Here is a 19,621-nt window from a genome sequence, read left to right on the forward strand (position 1 = left end):
CCCACAGTACTATTTATAGTCTTCAAGCTTGTATTTAAGTAGCAGTCTTCGCTGGCCTAAACTCCAGCTTCGGCTAAGGTTTAATCTACCCAACTCAAAGCTCCTTGTTTCGTGACTATCTAAGTTCTCAATCGACTCTCCTATATCTCCTTTGACCTCTAAGAGTATCGTCCACCGAAGTGCGAGTGGTGATCCTTAGTTGATCTAAGTCGATTATAGTTGGTTGTTGACATTTAGCCAAAGCTTGTCCTACGTTGCCCAGCACCGCGTCAGAGGATGAACGCTGCCCAACAACCTGTTACTATATCTCCATCTCATGCAGCTGCTCACAACCATAGCAGTCTTCCTGCTAGTGGTGACTAGCTCAGCACCATCCAACTCAATCAGCATTCATTCGTGGATGACTGACTATGAAACCGACCTTAAAATCCATATCGTATTTCTGATCACACTTGCGATCCTCACAATTTGACTGCTCGTATGCCACTTGCTGAACTGCTACCAACAATCACAGTAGCTTTTGGATTACTTGCAGGGGCACTCCTAGCACTTGCCATCAGGGCAGTATACAGGTGTTGCACCCATGCCTGAAGGGCGAGACTCCCCTTCCATTACATTCCCCACCTCCCAATTCCATACCCTACCATCCCTTACCCGCACATTCCAGTGCAACCCACACTTCACGATGGATGACCCATCACACCCAGAGGAGAATCCTCAGATTCCGGGGAGTCTTCCCCCACCCCAAGAGCAGCCTCCGTTGACATCACAGATGTACGAGGCATTGATCTTGGAGACATCCACATGTCTCCCCCAGGAATCATCGACCTCCCTCCCATTGGAGGAGAAGAAGGAGGGCCTGTGGACCAGAGCGAAGAAGGCAGTGACGACACAGAGTTCGAAGGTGACGAGCTTACAGAGCTCGAAAGGATCCACCTCCAAGACCTCCTCGATGGCGTCCTGACAGAGGAAGATGAAGCCAATTATGGAGTCAGGTGGATCGATGTCAACTCCCCCAGGGACTACTTCCACGGAGATGACTTTGAGGAAGACGATGGAGAGCTCAGCCTTGGGGCCTCCACCACAACTACCACCCGTCCAGTTATCACAGACCCCTATGACAGCAGAATTGCGCCAGGCAGCGGAAGAGAGCAGCAAGGGATTCCTGTGGTGTGGCACCCCGCAACAAGTTGGGTCTTCACCAGGGAAGAAACTCCTGTGGCCGGAGTATCAACCCAAACCACTGGACCCGAGGACACCCCCGTCCAGAGGACCATTGCCCTCCCTGCCGAAACAGAAGAGTGTATCTGGGACACCATTGAAGCATACTCCCCGGATGCTCACCCCGATTTATACACAAGAGATACCATTACCAACAGCATCCAATGCACCAAGTATCTGGGGAACACGCCGGAGGGAGAGCAAATCCTCGATTGGTTTGGAAGAGGTCCCTCCCCCAGCGAATTCCCCGACGTCCCTGCTTTTACACCGTCAGTCGCACCATGGGCCTTTGCGATCCCCCAACCTATCAATCAGAGACCTTGGACCAATGAGTACAACACGCTTGTCCAGTCCAACTTCGACCTTCGAGCTGCCCGGCTCACCCCAGAAGGAGAGGCCCTTGTGGACCGAGGAAGAACAGCAAGCGCATGCACCCGGAATGCAGAGCGATGCGCCGTCCGAGACCTTAGCTTTAACCTCCCCCTCGAGCCAGACGCCGAGGATTGCTCTGACCTCGCAGAGTGGAGGCAGTGATGCCGGCTTGAAGAGAGACAACAGCGAGAGGCAGGAGGCTCCACATGGTCGACCAGAGGAAGTAGACAGTGGACCACAGACAAGATTGCCCATTGGAATGCCGAACAGGCCACCGCTCAGCATAATAATGAAGGAGGTGATGAGAGACATCAAGAGGGTACTCATTGAACCCATCACAGTAGTACCACCCACTCTAGGACTTTTAACCTGGGACAACATGTACGAAGTTATTGCAGAGGACATGGTGTATGACCCACAGTGGCTTCTTTCCAAGGCGGGCGAAGACTATCTGGATGCCTGACTCTCCAGAGACGAGTATTTGATGAAGAATATCCTGGAAGTTGATGCATGGCACTGAGCTGCTATCATCTGGAACATCTACCACCCGGATTATCCATGAGAGGGATGCGAGGGATGCGCCGCATATCGATGACCGGCACCAATGTCCCATCCACTTAGTACATACGGGGTGGGAGGAGGAGGCACCGACCAAGGCTTCAAAGAAGACGAAGGGGCTGGACCTTCTGCCCCTGATAAAGGAAAAGGATCCACGGTACCCGAAAGGCCGCCGACGGGACCACCTCCACCCATAAGGCCCCGCCCGAGCGGCTATCTGGGATGATACCAAGGTTATGATCATTACCTCGACCCCCGAACCCGCCGGTGCCACCGGTACCGCCATCACCACCAGACCCTATTCTCCCATGGCAATTGGCTCCAGGGGCTGTGAACAACCCATGGAATGATGTAAAGCCAAAGTTGATTATGCAGCCAGAGTACTTCACCGGGGTGTCATCAGATATAACTCGCTTTCTCCATCACTGCGAGTTATACTTCCAGGTGTTTCCCATGTACTACACAATGAATGACGAAGGGCAAAATCCATATCGGATTACCTTCGCCCAGTCATATCTATGGGAGAAGGTGCAGGAATGGTGGACCGACCAGTACTATCGTTACCAGGACCACCGGGGACATTGGAGATTGCCGTCATGGCACGAGTTCACCAATGACCTCACCGTCCAATTCCACGAAGTAGCCGAGTTAGCCATTTGGAAGCAGGAGTGGAGGAAGCTTCGCCAGTCGGACTTCAAGTCCATGGTAGAGTTCTTCGCGAAGTTTGAGAGGCTGGCTCACAAGTGCGAAGAATTCAGTGATGAGAAGCAAATGTTCGAAGCCATCGAAGCCGCCATATGTCCAACAGTCCAAAATACAATCATGCATGGGGACAATGCTCATCCCATGACATACGCAGAGTGGAAGAGGTGCGTCGAAAGAATTGATGCCAACTACTGATACGGCATGGCCCAGCAGCAGGGCAATAAGCCCTCCTCGAACCAAAGTAGCGGTTCGGGTTGAGGCAACCAAAATCAATCACAGAAGGCCAGTGGTCAGGGGTTGAGTGGCGATAAGAAGGATGCCATGGGAACGACCTATGGTGGAGCAGGGCAGCCAATGGAAATTGACAAGCTGCGGAGTGAGAAGCAATGCTTCAAGTGTGGAAATACCAGGTGGAGCTGGGACCATAAATGTCCAACAGACAAATCAAAATGGATCCCTGTCAAACTTCCCCCTCGCAAGAAGATCCCCGCTCAACGACTATGCCAGTTACTCACAGAGGCCAAGAAGGAAGAGAATGGAAAGGACACGAAGATCGAGGAGGTCAAGGACGATAAGTCGTCAAAAGACGAGCCGATGTCGAAATAAGCGATTCGATGGCATCGGCAAAGGACTTAATTTCTAGTGGTACGTGCTCCCTAGCTGCTGGTCGGACTTATACTATGTATGTAGGTACTCCGTATGAACAATATACCAACTTTTTCGCCATGTTACCAGTTGAAGAAATTAAGGAAGAAGAATCGCCAAACACCAATGGTGTAGGAGGGGATTTCCGCCACTCCATGTAGCCTGCATCCAGCAATGAACCCTGAGGGGCCGTCCCACCACTGGAACCCCCGCTTGACAGCATGGGGAAAGTTCTGGAGAACCCAGCAAGCACCTCATGTCAAGTCCAGACTAGTGCCAGACATGGTAGCAGTTGCCCTGGGAGGGAGAATTGGCCGACAACCCTGGCTGACGGGCCTACCCCAATTGTTCCTCCAGCCAGCGATGGAAAAGCAGCTGAGGCCAGGAACCAAAGGAACCACCTTCACTTAGTAGTGGCCTCATCCGCAAATGGTGCAGACCCCTTTGGGGAGCCAATATGTGTGCATCCACCAGGGGTTACCGAGAGTACCACCAGGTTTAGGAATGAGGATAAGTATGGATTAACTGTGGGGGTTACAATGCTGAGCACAAGCGCCCATGGCCAGGGCCGAACAAAGGGCAGTGAGCCCTCCTCCACCACCTCAACGGAAGGTGACCAAGTGCCGCCGAGGGGCCCTTATCAGCCCAGTGACTAACTGCCACCTCGAGGCAAGACACTCCCCGTTTCACTAGAGGAAGTAGAAGATGAGGAAGCCCACCTACGGTCTGACATTCCAGTTACAATACCCAAGGGGAAGTCTCCTGTGACCCCCGAGCCTGAATTGGCACCTGAAGCGAAGAGAGCCATTCTCGACATGTACTATGAGCCCTTTGGGACACACTGGACTCGCCAGGCGCTACAGCTCGCCAAGGACAAATCAGCTGCCTTTTCTACTCTAAAACGGTGGGTGCACCCTCGAAGAGTTGAGGAGGTGACGATTGAGTTGTGGGATTTGCTCAAGGAGCAACCAGAAACAGCAAAAGAGGCCAGAGACAAGTGGGAATGGATGGAGGATCTAAAGAAACCTCCCATGTACATATGGGGAAGGAAGGGGCGCAATGTATCAATTAACATGCAGCTGGAAACTTTGGACACTCAAGATGTATTTGCCTTGCGTTGGGATGAATACGAAGAGGGAGATACCATCCTGGTGATAGATTTTGAGGAAGCCTTCCACGTACGGGCTATGAGGACTAAAGCCAACAAATTAGCTGCCCAAGCCAACGCCAAGAAAACAGTGAAGTCTTTCGAAGAAATTGTACCAGAAGAGTATCAGGAGTTTTGAGACATCTTCGACAAGGAAAACTTTGATAAATTACCCCCGCGGAAACCTTGGGACCACGCCATTGAACTAATCCCCAATGCCAATGCCAATCTAGACTGTAAAGTCTATCCTCTTAACCCCACAGAACAGGAGGAGTTGGACAAGTTCCTTGACGAGAACCTCTCCACAGGTCGCATTCAAGCTTCAAAATCCCCCATGGCGTCACCTTTCTTCTTCGTCAAGAAAAAGGATGGAAAGCTTCACCTGGTACAGGACTATCGAAAACTCAACGAAATGACCATTAAAAACCGATATCCGCTACCGTTGATTGGGGAACTGATGGATTGGCTGAAGGAAGCCAAGTACTTCACTAAACTGGACATATGGTGGGGCTATAACAATGTTAGGATTAAACAGGGGGATGAATGGAAAGCGGCGTTCTGAACCAACCACGGCCTCTATGAGCCCTTAGTAATGTTCTTTGGGCTCACCAACTCACCAGCCACCTTTCAGTGGATGATGAACGACATTTTCAAGGACCTCATAGCGGCCAGAGAAGTGTCTGTCTACCTAGACGACATACTCATTGCATCCAAAACCAAGGGAGACCACCGACGCATCGTACGAAAGGTGCTGAAGATACTCTGGGACAACAAGTTGTTTTTAAAAGCCAAGAAATGCGAATTTGAAGTAGAGGAAACCGAGTATTTGGGGGTAATCATTAGCAAGGGAAAGATTTGCATGGACCCCGTAAAAATTGTGGGCCTACTAGACTGGCCGGTCCCCCACAAGAAACAGGAGCTCCAGTCATTCCTAGACTTCTGCAACTTTTATCGGCAATTCATTCGTGACTACAGCAAGCATGTTAAACCTCTGACTTCTCTGACTGGCAAAACTGAGTGGCGGTGGGGCCCAGCACAGCAAGCAGCCTTTGAAAAGCTGAAAGAATTATTCCAGGAAGACGTAGTCTTGGCAATCCCACTCGATGAAGGAAAATTCAGAGTAGAAGCAGATTTGAGTGAAGGGGCAGTAGGGGCAGTGCTATCTCAATTACAGGATGACAAGTGGCGCCCTGTCGCATTCCTCTCCAAAGCCTTGTCAACAATAGAATGCAACTATGAGATCTATGACAAGGAACTCCTTGCTATCATGATAGCTCTGGAAGAATGGTGTCAATACCTGATGGGTGCACGAGAAGACTTTGAGATTTGGATGGACCACTCCAATCTTCAATATTTCCGTAAACCCCAAAAGCTCAATCGAAGGCAGGCATGGTGGGTGACAGAATTGGTGGAATACCAATTCATGTTGCACCACAAACCAGGAGCCCAGAACCGCAAAGCGGACCTATTGTCCAGAAGAGCAGACCATGACCAGGGCAAAAAAGATAACCAGGACATAGTCATCCTAAAGGCCAAACATTTCTGGGCTTTAATCATGCCCACGCAGGAGGAACTGCACGAGAAGATCAAGCAGGCTACTCACGACCCCCGCAAATGGGACCAAGGTATCTCAGACTTCCTTAATCATGAAAAGGGGGTCTTTCAAGACCAAGAGTTGCTTTGGTATGATGGACGGATTTATGTCCCAAGGAACCAATGGTTGCAAGGGGAGATCATCGCCCTACGACATGATCACGTAACAGCTGGGCACCCTGGCATAGAAAAAACCAAGGAGCTCGTCTTGCAAGACTACTGGTGGCCCTGAATGTGTCGGGAAGTGGAGGCGTATGTAAAAGGGTGCAAAATCTGCCAGCGAACCAAGACAGATCATCGCCCAAAGAAGGCTCCCCTCATCCCTAATGAGATCCCGGTTCAACCTTGAACTCACATCTCGGTAGACATGATCACTAAGTTACCCAATTCCAAGGGATATGACTCCAACGGGCAGACGGAACAGGTTAACCAAGAAATTGAAAAGTACCTTAAAATGTTCGTGAACTACCGACAGGATGACTGGAGCAAGTGGTTACTGTTAGCCGCATTCACTCACAATAATTGAAAACATTCGGCAATGGGTTTTTCTCCCTATAAAGTGGTTTTCGGAAGGGACGGACAAGTTATCAAAACTGCCCAACGCCCCGACGTTGTTCCCGCAGCCTCAAAGATAGTTCAAGGTATTCAGGAGGTACAAGAGAGGGCGAGAGAATCGTTGGAGCAGGCGGCCAAATCTATGAAAAGGGCTTACGACAAACACAAAGATAAAGCCGTAGAGTATCAGATTGGCGACAAGGTATGGTTGGACTCTACCAACCTAAACCTACCGCGACCTACCAAGAAACTCGGAGATCGACAGGTAGGGCCTTTTACCATTCTCGCCAAAAAGGGACCCTCCGCCTACGAACTCAAGCTCCCGGTAGGATGGAAAGTTCACAACCGATTCAACGAGTCTCTTTTGACACCGTACCATGCTCCTGAATTCCCTAACCAACTCCGACCTGAAAGGCCACCTCCTGAGCTAATAGATGACGAGGAAGAATATGAGATTGAGGAAATTGTGGAACAGCAAGACAAAGTTGTTGGTCGAGGACGAACCTGTCACACCATAACCGAATATCTGGTAAAGTGGAAGGGGTATCTGGTGGAGGAAAATTCTTGGGTGAAGCGCTCAAACATGGCCAACGTGGAGACCCTAGTCAACGAATACAAGGCGAGGGTTCAACGGATAAAAGGGAAGATTGAACGAGCTGACGAGGGATTGTTATATAGCAGCAGTACCCAACAAGACTCTTATCCCTCTTCCCAATCTTCACAATCCATCAATATGAACGCTCAAAATTGGCATCCAGCATTTAACCCGGAACTTGAAGAAGATTTCATACGTTCGAAATGGCCCAAAGTCACCACCGACAAAGCCGACGGAGTATCAATAGTAGAAAATGATGATATCGAAAACGAGTCAGAAGTCAATCTGGAGAATCTACAACGGATCCATGAAAACTGGGAATGGGATAGTGACAAAGAAGAGGACAATGCCAAATCTGACTCCTATTACACCGAATCACCAAACACAGAAGACGACATAGACTCATTTGGGACAAACGAGTCTTGAGGAGGGGGTAATGTTACGGTTTATTCTTTCTTTTTCTTTCTTTTCCCTTTCTTTACGTATTGTTGCTTACTATTATGCGATCACAGCATATCTGACTTCCCACAGTACTATTTATAGTTTTCAAGCTTGTATTTAAGTAGCAGCCTTCGCTGGCCTAAACTCCAGCTTCGGCTAAGGTTTAATCTACCCAACTCAAAGCTCCTTGTTTCGTGACTATCTAAGTCCTCAATCGACTCTCCTATATCTCCTTTGACCTCTAAGAGTATCATCCACTGAAGTGCAAGTGGCGATCCTTAGTTGATCTAAGTCGATTATAGTTGGTTGTTGACAGGCGCTATGGTTGCAAGTGCAGGGAGAGTGGAGGTTGAAGAAGATACAAATGCACTTGCCATCTGGTGTGAAGAGGTCGTTTCCTCGTATCTGTGCCCAACGGGGTCAGGTTGTGATTGATCCATCATAGTGCTTCGAGATGGGATGGGGGCCCTCACACGTGATGCAGCAAGGAGTCGAGCCTGACCTCCCACTGCCAGATGGAAAGGGCTGGGAGGGCCTACCTCCTTCAGAGAAGCCACATGAGGAATGGCATGCCTCTTCCTTGGCCTTAAGTTCAGCACGTACCCATGCTTCAACCTCAGCCATCTCTCATCTCATATCCTCCTTCATCTTTTCTTGGAGAAGAGCATTGTTCTTGACCTCATTGTAACATTGCACATAGTAATCAAGGTCAAATGCTGTCAGGGAGCTGATATGTTTGAGGTGGAGCTCCATCTCAAGATGCTTTAGATAGTCCCAGTATTCGATCTTGTCTTGCTGACAATCAAAGAAGAGGATATGACTCTCATACCAGATGGCATGATTGCCCTTCAAGCCCAAAGGATTGTGAGATTTCTGGAAATGGTAGAGATTAGCCATAGCTTTGGCATGAAGGCCATAATCTATGGATAACTCTGCCCCAAGAATAGGCATCAGCTCCTCAATCTTGAGGATGTTGAAACCCTTCTTCTCGCAATCGAGCAAATTCGCTTTCTGCACTGGCAACAAAGCAGCATTGACATTTATGTACTGGAGGCTCTTGTTGGTGAAAAAAGGGAGAGGAATATGTATATGAGCATCGTCAGTATCATATAATATTTGGTGAAAAGACACCTCCTGCTGGGTGCCCAGCATCCTTGGCTTTAAATCTGAGCCATCCTTGCAATGGTGCTTGGCCTCCTATGACTCCTCCACCATCTTTGGTGCCTCCCTCTTCTTCTTGTCCTTTGCATTCTCTGCCGCTAACCAGGCCATGGTGGCCTTGGGGTATTTTGGGAAAAGAGCAAATACTCCAGGATTGTGCAGGGTCACCAGCTCATCATCATTGATCGTGAGGATTGACTCTGAGTCAGATGCATCATCCAGATATGTAGTGGGATCAGAGACATGATTGAAATGCTTGATGTATCATGCATCGTTGCAGGCTTCAATGTCAGCATTCTTCTCAAGCCTGTCACCCAGAGGGAGGGACCAAAGTGCTGCTGTTATGGCATCGGTCTTATGGGTTCTGTGGACTCGAGGTGGCAGAATCAGCACCTGTATCATAGCAAGGAGGACTACAAAAGAACAGAGGAAGATGGCCTGATACTGGCCAGAGAGGGAGTCAGACAGTGGAAAAGGAAATGGATGTGATGGACTGCTTATTGCTGCCCCAAAGAAATGTTTATTTGTGGCAGTATATACTAAAGGGCTTTGCTGTCTGCCTAATCTATCTTATCCTCTGATAAGCCATTCACTTGTGCCTTGCTACTGGCTTATCTCAGAGCTGTATATGATGGAAAAACAGCAGGGTCTTGTCCCAAGAAGTCTGTGGCACATTACCAAGAGGCATCAAAGCTTGGATTTCACTTTGATCCATCTGGGAAAGAGGGAAACTACTGGTCATCTCATGAGACCATGCATTCTCTCATGGATAGAATCATTGTGCCATATATTGAGAAGAAGAAGGAGCTCAATCTTCTGCAAACTCAGCAGTCAATCTGAAAGATTGACTGCTGGTTGGTTCATAAGTAGGCAGAGTTCCATGGCTGGATGAGAAGTCAATATCTGACCATTATTCTGGTGTTTATTCCTGGAGGGTGCACAGGTGTATGGCAGCTGCTAGACATGGGTATTCAACAATCACTAAAGAGTAGCATGAAGAGAACTGCACATCACAACATTGTTGAGGAGGTCTCAGCTCAGCTCAGCTCAGAGCAAATTCTGATAATGTTCAGATGGATATCACAAAGAGAATGCTTCATGATTATTCAGTTGCATAGCTTGTCAAAGCTTATGAGGATATAAATAGGAAGGATCTCATATTAAAGGTAAGTAAAGTGATGGACTGCATTCTATAACAACTGTCATTGATAGATTCTCACCAGGCCTTCTCTCTCTGTCATGTTGGTACCTATGATTGTTCACATGAGAGCCTGACCTCTGCGATGACTGTTCAAGAGCTCCTATAGCTACCAAAGGAGAATCCAGCATTGTATGAAGAGCTGACCTCATCGACTGACTTAACTATTGCCACATCAGCAGAAGAACCAGCATATGGTGAAGAAATGGATGATGATACATCACTTCCCATATCTGATATTGTGGAGCACATCATAACAGAAGAATGTGCTTTAAACACAAATTCAAGGGTTGAAATTAGTGAAGAGGATCATTTAGAGCATGCTGGAGCTGCAGAAGCTGTGGAGGATAGTGTACCATTCAGGTATAGTTCATAGCACATCCATTGTTCTGTCTCCTTCAGCCCTAGCTAGGATTCATGAACTTATTCTGGCAGTGATTGACCCTTTCATAAATTGAACTTCCCATCCTGTATAAAAGTAAGCTCACCTCTCAACCTAAGGACTTCTTCCAGATGTGAATCCTTTACTGGGATAGGTCTCCACCCTGGCTGTACCAAATAGATTTTTCAGGAGACATTGAACTCAAGTCATAATGAGATGAAGGGATTTACAATGATGCAGCCATAACTGCTGGATAACGTTCGATTTCCTTGGTTGGTAGACCCTTCATTGCCTGTCCTTGTAACACCGAGCAACTTGGAATGTGCCACTCAGTTGATTAGGGAGGTCAAACAGGGCAAGTCCTTAAATCTTTCCTTGATTCTAGAACATATCTGATTTCTACTACAGGTGTAGTCTAAGAAAAAAGGAGGGAAAGATGCCCTACTCCATACCCCTTAGCCAAAAGGGCTTGCATATTGACTTGTGATTTAGTGGGCAGTGGTTCATCATTGGAAAAAAGCTTCAGGGACTCCATCTGGTCAGTACCTTCAAGTTCTTCCCCTCCATCATCATCTGAAGCTGGTGTTGCAACTGCAGCCTACTTACGCATGGAATTTTGCAATCTAGCATGTTTTACATGCACACAGAGATATAGTGAGCAAGCAGACTAAAATGACATGTTGACACTAATGCTACATGGTGCAATGATGCGGAATATAACTTATGGCATAAGAAGCAATGGGATTCTAAACAGGACTTAGTCACAGCACTGTACCTGATGGGCATGTGTGATGAGAAGGCTGAACCCTATACCCAGTGCACTATGCTCTAACTTACAAGCATGCTCACAGGAATTAGATGCTACTCTGAAGGTTGCATTAACACTGAAAGTACTTAGCAGTGCTCACTAACTATAACATGCCATACCTGAAAATCCAGGGAAAATCCTTATGCTGAGATGACAGATATCACCGGAGTGAACTGGGACAGTGGGTCTCAGCCAAAGTCCATGAGCCCACATTCCATTGTCTGGAGTCCCATTGTTCAAAGGCTCACTTGTTGCCATATTAATGAGAAGCCTCTGTGAATCTAAGAAAGAAGTACTGAAGGACATATGTCAGAATTGATAGTTCTGTATGCCTAGACCTGTCAGTCTGTTGAAGTAGTAGGACACCCTCCATGTCGTGTTTACCTTACATAATCATAGCTACCAAACACTGGAGATCGAAGGTCAACGTTCCTTAGCATTTGACCTTTGTCTCCAGGTATGTATCATTCACAGTCTAGAATATTACTAGCATTTGACCTTTGTCTCCAGCCTGGCACATACTCACTGTGCTAATAACCTGCTCACAACAGGTTATGGGCCCCATGCCTTACTAAGCCAAGACAAAAATTTTCGTTCCCTCTCACGAACCATTTCTTTGACATCAACGTCTCGCTCAACCCCTCAAAGGGATATCACTATCCAATCAGAAGTTGCATCCACCCATCATGGACCATCACATTCTCTCTAACCCCACTAGTCTTCTTATTCCCACACCAAAATGAATGACTCAGACACTGACTCCACCAAGCGTGGATTCCCCAACCTCCACACCGATAACTGGAATCAGTTTGTGCCTTCCTTCGAAGCTTACATGTGTATCAAGGGGCTCTTTGGCCATTTCGACAATACTGAGGACACGCTGGAGCCAGTGGACCCTGACAACCCTACAAAGGCCGAGAGGAAGGAGATGAAGGCTTACCTGCAGGATCGTTCCTCTGCAGCGGGATACCTTTGGCTCTGCATCGACGAATCACAGTGCACTCACATTGGTCTCCTCATGGGCAAGCCAGAAGCCATGTGGTCCAAGCTGAAGGACATTCACCAACAGCAAAAACCGGGTACCCACTTCAATGCTTATGACAGTCCTGTTCAGCATTCAAAAGGATGATGATGAGTCCCTCTCTACTCTTGTCGGATGTGTCTCAAGGGCCATGTAAGACATCAAAGCTCTCTGCCCCAAAAAATTCACTATTGACCAACTTGACGAAGAGCTCCAATCCATGGCTCTCATCTGTGCCCTTCCATCCGACTTCGACAACTTTGTGCCATCGATTCTCCTCCTCCATTCCCTCAGCCTAGACAAACTTGTCGCTGCCTTTCACACTAAGAGACGCAGCGTCGCTCTCACAATACCACCTCAGCAACGTCGTTCAAAGCGACTGCCATCCAAGTCCAAGCTGCCCTTGCAGCCTCATCTGATGCTATCTGTAGCTGGTGTACCAACTCTGGACATACTGAGGACCAGTGTTTCAGCAAGAAGAAAGCCTGGGAACGAGCTGCACAGTGTACCCAGGAGCGTCGGACTGTGAGACTAGGCAAAAAGGGAGGGGAAGCGAAGGCAGAGAAGTCCAATGTTGTGGAGGAGACTGCTAGCCAAGCGAGTATCAATCCCTTGTCTCCAGCATCATCTAACTGGAACACAGATACAGATGCTTCATCTCACATGAGCCACCGTCGCAACTGGTTCCATGTTTGGACACCACACGTTGTTCCAATTCGACTGGCAGATAACTCAGTCATCTACTCAGCAGGTATGGGGACAGTTGTGTTTGAACCAAGAGAGGACAATGGGAAGGTTGGTGAGGCTGTCGAGTTCCAAGACGTACTGCATGTACCTGATCTGTACAATAATTTGCTTTCACCCTTCCACCTCACACACCATAAGGGATATGAGATCAGCATAGCTGGGTCATCTGTTCAATTCTTTCAAGACCAAGTGCTTCATTTCTCAGCCACTGTTAATGACAACAACATCAGATACCTCAACGGTATTACTTGCATCTCAAGACCAGTTACCTCAAATGCTGCTAGCACCTGTCCCCTTGATGTAAATCTATGGCATCGACGAACCTGCCACAGAGGTGTCAGCACTGTACGGGACATGTATGAGAATCAACTTGTCTCAAATATGAAGATGTCCAACACAAGTTCCAGCCCAGATCCAATTTGTAAACCCTGCCTCATGGGCAAGCACTGACGACACAATATTCCTCAAGGCCCATTGCTCCTCCCTACCCATCCTCTCACGATAGTATTCTCTGATCTCAAGGGTCCCATGCCGGTTGCTACACCTGAAGGGTATTACTATTGGATCACCTTCATATGCGGTGCTTCACGATTTTGGGTTGTTGCTCTGCTGAAGCAAAAGAGTGATGCACTGGCTGAATTTAAATGCTACAAGGCTTATGCTGAAAATTTTCATGGCCTAAAGATCTTGGAGGAGCAAGATGATGGAGGGGGGGAGTATATGGGGCATCAATTTGACCAGCTATGTATTGATGAAGGGATATCAAGATGCCATACTGAGCCTGATGAGCCTCACCAAAATGGAGTTGCAGAATGCGCTAACCATGACATTGCTGAAGGAGCTATCACTATGCTCTATGAGGCTCATCTCTCTCCTTCCTTCTGGAGGCTTGCTGTACTTGCATTCGTATATATGCACAACCGCTGCCCCACTGCTCCGCTTCCTGGAACAACACCCTATACTGGCTGGCACAAGAGGAAACCTGATGTCTCTAACTTGTGCGTCTTTGGTTGCTTAGCTTATGTCCATGTCAAGAAGAATAAGTGATGAGGCTTGCAACCACGTACCACCAAATGCATATTCGTTGGGTATCCATCAGGTACAAAGGGATGGACATGCTGGAATCCAGTGACGAAGAAGTTCATCATATCTAGCCATGTCATTTTTAATGAGCAAGTCTTTCCAGGAAACACGAAAGCACTTACCAATCCCTTCAGTGACCTATTTCCTTCAGAATTGAATCCTCCTACGCTGCCCAATCAAGGGGGAGACTCGAAATCTGACGATGATGATGATCCTCCACCTCCGGAAAATCCTCCAGCCTCACCTCCTCCAAGTCCACCTCCTCCAGCATCACCTCTCCTTCCTGATGTCATAATGCCTCCTGGTTCACCATTCAATGGATCTCTTCCAGAGCTAACACCGTCACCACCACCATCACCACCATCCACAGGCCTGGGCAAGCACGAGTACACAACACGTGATGATGGCTTATATGATCCTGGCCTTGGTTATGGTTGTGAGATGCATCGAAATGGCAACCGTAATAGTCATCCGCTCTGGAATTACCAAGGTCCTTGGCCTCCAAGAAACACACATCACAATGAGGAAAATCCAGAGGAGCAAGCACACACAGCCACCATGCCAGATGAAGCCATCCTTGAGGGCATAGTGTTCTCTACTCAGACATTGGCCTACTTAACGATGGAGGAAGGACTTGAAGTTGCATTTGAGGGTATGACAGAAACAGCTCACAAGGCATCTGCATATGATGACGAACCTAAATCCTTCCACGAAGCAATGAGATGCCCTCCAGAGGAAGCCGCAAGCTGGTATGAGGCCACTGTGCAGGAGATACAAGCACTTGTTGAAAATGGTGTCTTTGAATTGGTGAAATGCCCTCTGAATCGAAAGGCAGTTGGGAGTCGCTAGGTATTCAAAGTAAAATGCAATGCTGATGGATCAATTGAGCACCATAAAGCAAGGCTTGTTGCAAAGGGATATTCACAACGGCCTGGTTTTGATTACACTGAAACATTCTCTCCAACACCAAAATGGGCTGCCCTATGAGCTGTTCTGGCACTTGATGCCCTCAAGGATTTAGAGCTATGGAGTGTTGACATCTCATCAGCATTTCTCAATGGTGAGCTGACAGAAGAGGTATATATGGAGCAGCCAGAGGGGTTTGAGGAGAAAGGAAAGGAATGGGTCTGGCATCTCTTCAAGTCTCTATATGGACTGAAACAAGCTGGGAGAGAATGGCACAAGAAGCTACATGCGACACTGACTGATGCCATGAGATTTGAGCAGGTGAAATGTGAGCACAGCATATGGGTTTACAAGAGAGATGATGAACGCATCATTGTCCCTGTCTTTATTGATGACATGACCATTGCTACAAAGACACCAGAGGGTGTCACAAGGGTCATCAATGATCTCAAGAAGCACTTCAAGCTTCATGACCTGGGCCCAACGTCTTACCTCCTTGGCATCGAGATCAAGCGTGACCAAGCCAACCAGACACTCTCTCTCTCCCAGCGCCAATACATCCTAGATATCCTGCAGCATGTAGGGATGGCTGACTGCAACCCTGTTCTGACTCCTTTGGATCCAAATGTAAAGCTTACAGCAGATCAGTCCCCCAAAACACCAGAAGAATATGAGATCATGAGGACGGTCCCATATCTCAATGTGCTTGGCTCTGTAGCCTATCTTGCTATTGCTACCAGGTCCGACATTGCATATCCTGTGAGCGTACTCTCACGGTTCAGCCAGAACCCTGGCACGGCTCATTGGGAAGCTCTCAAATGGCTTCTACACTATCTGAAGAGGACGCTCGACTATTGCATTGTCTATTCCCCTGACCCCAAGTCAGAATCGCCAGTCTTCAATTTCAAGACTTATTGCGATGCAGATCATGGGGGAGACAAAGATAGTGGACGTTCTACAAGTGGCTATGTTGTAAAAATGGGAACTGGAGCCATTAGCTGGATGAGTCGTCTTCAAGCATTCATGACACTTTCAACAACAGAAGCAGAATATGTCTCAGCTGTGTCTGCAGGCCAGGAAATTCTTTGGCTTCGCAATCTGTTCACAGAGTTTGGGTATTCATTCACTGATGCCTCAGTACTCTACATTGACAACGAGTCCGCCTTATCAGTTGCTCAAAATCTGGAACACCATGGCCATGTTAAACACCTCGACCTTTGCTTCTACTGGCTCCATGATGAAGTTGAGAAGGGACGCATCCATGTGGTCCACTTACGAACTGAAGATATGCCAGCTGATGCCTTGACAAAGGGATTGGGGAGAGAGAAGCTCAAGCACATGGTTACACTACTTGGACTTGTCTCAATACCTCCGTAGACATGTTCGGTCGAGGGGGAGTGTTGAAGTAGTAGGACACCCTCCATGTCACGTTTACCTTATATAATCATAGCTACCAAACACTGGAGATCGAAGGTCAACATTCCTTAGCATTTGACCTTCATCTTCAGGTATGTATCATTCACAGTCTAGAATATTACTAGCATTTGACCTTTGTCTCCAGCCTGGCACGTACTCACTGCGCTAATAACCTGCTCACAACACAGTCATCAGAGAGCAAGCCTGCAGGTGTCAGGAGAGCACCTCTTGGCATGCATTTAGCAAGCTCACTATAGAAGTGAGACTAAAACTGGGAAGTCCAACTTGGATGCTCAGTAAGGTGGCAGTGGCAATGTGCTATGCATGTAGGGGTCTGGGTACTGCATGACGTTTGTAATTCTAAATTCCCTGTAGTATAAGTAGGATGGTTCCAGTAGATAGAAGCCAAATTTTGAGCCTCTGAGTTCCTGTGCACATGTTGAAGGCAGTACTATAACAAAGGATCAGTTTGTGACTTCGAGCTTTGCATAGAATTAGCAAGCTCACTCAGAGAAATACGAGATACCCTTTTGATAAGACTTTTGAGAACTTAGTCAGAGTGAATATGAATCAGTGACGCTGTTTCTGTTCTGTTAAGTGTGATAAGTCTGTTCAGAAAATATGTTGAAGTGGAAATCTGAGTTCTGTTCTGTTCTGTTCTGTTTCAGTCTGTTCTGTGTCAGTTCTGCTCAAAGTTCCATTTTGAAATCAGTTTCTGAGCACTTCTGAAGTGTTCTTGAGTCGAGATAACCTACTGGAGTTAGTTGGAGAACCCCTACATACAGTTGTGTAGCGAGTGGGCTAAGTCAGTGCTTGCCTGTGGTGTTTTTTTAGTAAGCTCACTATTGTTTCAATGTGTATCATCTCTGTTTCTGTTGGGATCAGTGTCCCTTGTGTATTTTAACTTGAATCTGCCTTGAAGGTTGCATTGTGCCAGTGAATGACCTTCCTGTAAAAGTTCCTAGACTTAGGAATTCATTAGAAAAAGCTTAGCTTTGCTAAGAGCATCGAGAATAAGAGAAACTCTTTGAGATATTAAAGTATAGGTGGATCGCATTAGAAATAATTGCTCTCCCTATAACTTACGAGGGTGATTGTAGTTTGTGTAGTTGTGTGAGAGTGTGTGTGGGTTTTTGAGGTTCACCTTTTAGCCTGCTCACTATTCCACAGGTGCCCACAGCCAGCCTCTTCACTGGTAATAGTAGCTCATCAGTGGAAGCTGCTGCCAAGGAATAAGCACTGAAATGTCCATATCCAAAGATCAACAGACATCTACTTGGCTACCCTAGACTTTAATATTCTCTTGGACACTACCCTCTGGGATCCTTGAATGTCCCTAGTCAGAAATTCTGACAGGACTCAATGAACTGGTTGCAGTTCACTGCCTCAAATGTTCTATTGCTTACTCAAGTAGAAGGGAGTGGACCAGAAATAAACTCCCTCCTTTTAGAACACAGGTACTTCTACACTAGTGAGAAGAATATGACTGTAATCAAGGGCTGGACTATTGTCTCACTGTGATGTTTCAATAGTGTTGAGAGCCTAATTCTTCACTGTATTGAGTTCAATGTTAGCTTTAAGCTGACCATCCCTAGGCACATCCTTCCTGCCTTCAAACATTCAGAGGATGCTTACTCCCCTGCCAAAGTCCTGGCAGCTGAAATACCTTTCCAACCTGGTTTTCAAGAGCTGCAGCTGAGCAATGCCTTCAGTTTTGAGTTGTTATGTGCAAATTATATATGGGAAGCTTCAGGGGTATCTAGAAGGATGAATATTGAGGTGGCTATAGCTTGTGGGAATACTGTAGGGTGGATAGCCAGATGGCTAGTTAGCAAGGAAGAAGTAAAGAAACTTCTAGAAAGGCCCTCTTTTATCATGGCAAATTTCAATCACCTTGCAACTCTACCTATCAAGGGTGAAGATGGTGTCAAGCTAGTAGCAGAATCTATCATGGTTGAAGAAGAGAAAGTTCTAGTCAGGTTCATTCCTGGTTCTGAGCTTTGAGGGCCACGATCAGTACTGCCAATGGTTTACATCATCTATTGATTCCTGAGTGGGTTTGTACATGTGTGGACCCAGAAGGCAGAAGTCCTCATGCAGAAACACTGGAAAGAAGTGGTTAGCAGTATTGCTTTTACCCTCATCATGGAAGAATGAGGTATTTACATTGCTGAGTTTGAAAGGGAATTATGGGCTGAAAGTTTGTACGTGTACTCTGCCTATAATGCTTAGTACAAGGTGGAGCTATTCAAGGAGGCCTACCCTATTGATTGGACTATCATTAGGCTGAACTCCATGGTTATTCCTGAGGCCTTCCATGGGTATAGTGGCAACTTAAGGGATGAATAAAAAGTGGAGGGGCTATGTGATGGATTATTTTTATCCAGACTGTCATAGTGATTCCTAATGACTACTGTACTTATATTTGGACTTGGTAGGTATATTTAGTTACTTTCTTGACTTGGAATGACTCTTGATGACTCCTAAATAGTAGTATATATACAGCCTGTAGAAGATTAATGCATCATCCTTTCTTACCTTCTTACTTCCAAGTGTGTGATTCTCCCTAAGGACCTGTGTCAGGCTAGAGAATACACTCTGTGAAAAGAGACTAGGAATTATCTTCTGAACTGTAATCACTCTTAGACTACATCCATTATATTGCATCAGACTCTGTAGCCACCTTATTATAGACACCTCCATCATATCATTATACACCACAGTTAGGAACCACCTTGCTAGGCTTCTAATCGAACTTAAAGCTTATGATTTACATACATGCTTCACAATTTTCCTGTCAGCTGCCATGCCCATAGTACCACCTCCTTGTGTCCAAGAACTTATTGTGTGCCTCCAAGGCTTTTCAGAGCCTGTCCTCACTGTAGTATCTATGCCAGAAATGCATATTCACCTGTTGGAATCCTTGGTGTTGTGCAGGGTAGACTCCTAGCTGTTAAGGCCAGTTGATATAAACTTATTATTTCTAGGCTTCTACAGAGCCTGTATTTATACTACTTTGTGCTGTAATCTAGAATGTACTACACTGTTCTACTAGTCTTGTGCTTAC

At 46.9% G+C, this 19,621-nt stretch overlaps 2 protein-coding genes across 2 annotated transcripts; one reads left to right on the plus strand and one right to left on the minus strand.

Moving 5' to 3' along the window:
* Window positions 1-8,459: 8,459 nt before the first annotated feature.
* EV420DRAFT_1263613 (uncharacterized protein) lies at window positions 8,460-9,008 on the minus strand (the record flags this gene model as incomplete). Its single annotated transcript, XM_060467182.1, has 1 exon — window positions 8,460-9,008. A coding segment is annotated over one exon (549 nt), but the record flags the coding sequence as incomplete, so codon positions are not given.
* An 8,908-nt stretch (window positions 9,009-17,916) lies between these two features.
* EV420DRAFT_1476154 (uncharacterized protein) lies at window positions 17,917-18,558 on the plus strand (the record flags this gene model as incomplete). The annotated part of the gene is made up of 2 exons (XM_060469318.1): window positions 17,917-18,011; window positions 18,150-18,558. 2 exons carry the CDS (start codon window positions 17,917-17,919, stop codon window positions 18,556-18,558), a joined length of 504 nt encoding a protein of 167 aa, XP_060335883.1.
* Window positions 18,559-19,621: the final 1,063 nt, after the last annotated feature.

The sequence above is a fragment of the Desarmillaria tabescens genome (genome assembly GCF_030435595.1).
Source record: "Desarmillaria tabescens strain CCBAS 213 chromosome Unknown EV420scaffold_6, whole genome shotgun sequence".
Lineage (NCBI taxonomy): Eukaryota > Fungi > Basidiomycota > Agaricomycetes > Agaricales > Physalacriaceae > Desarmillaria > Desarmillaria tabescens.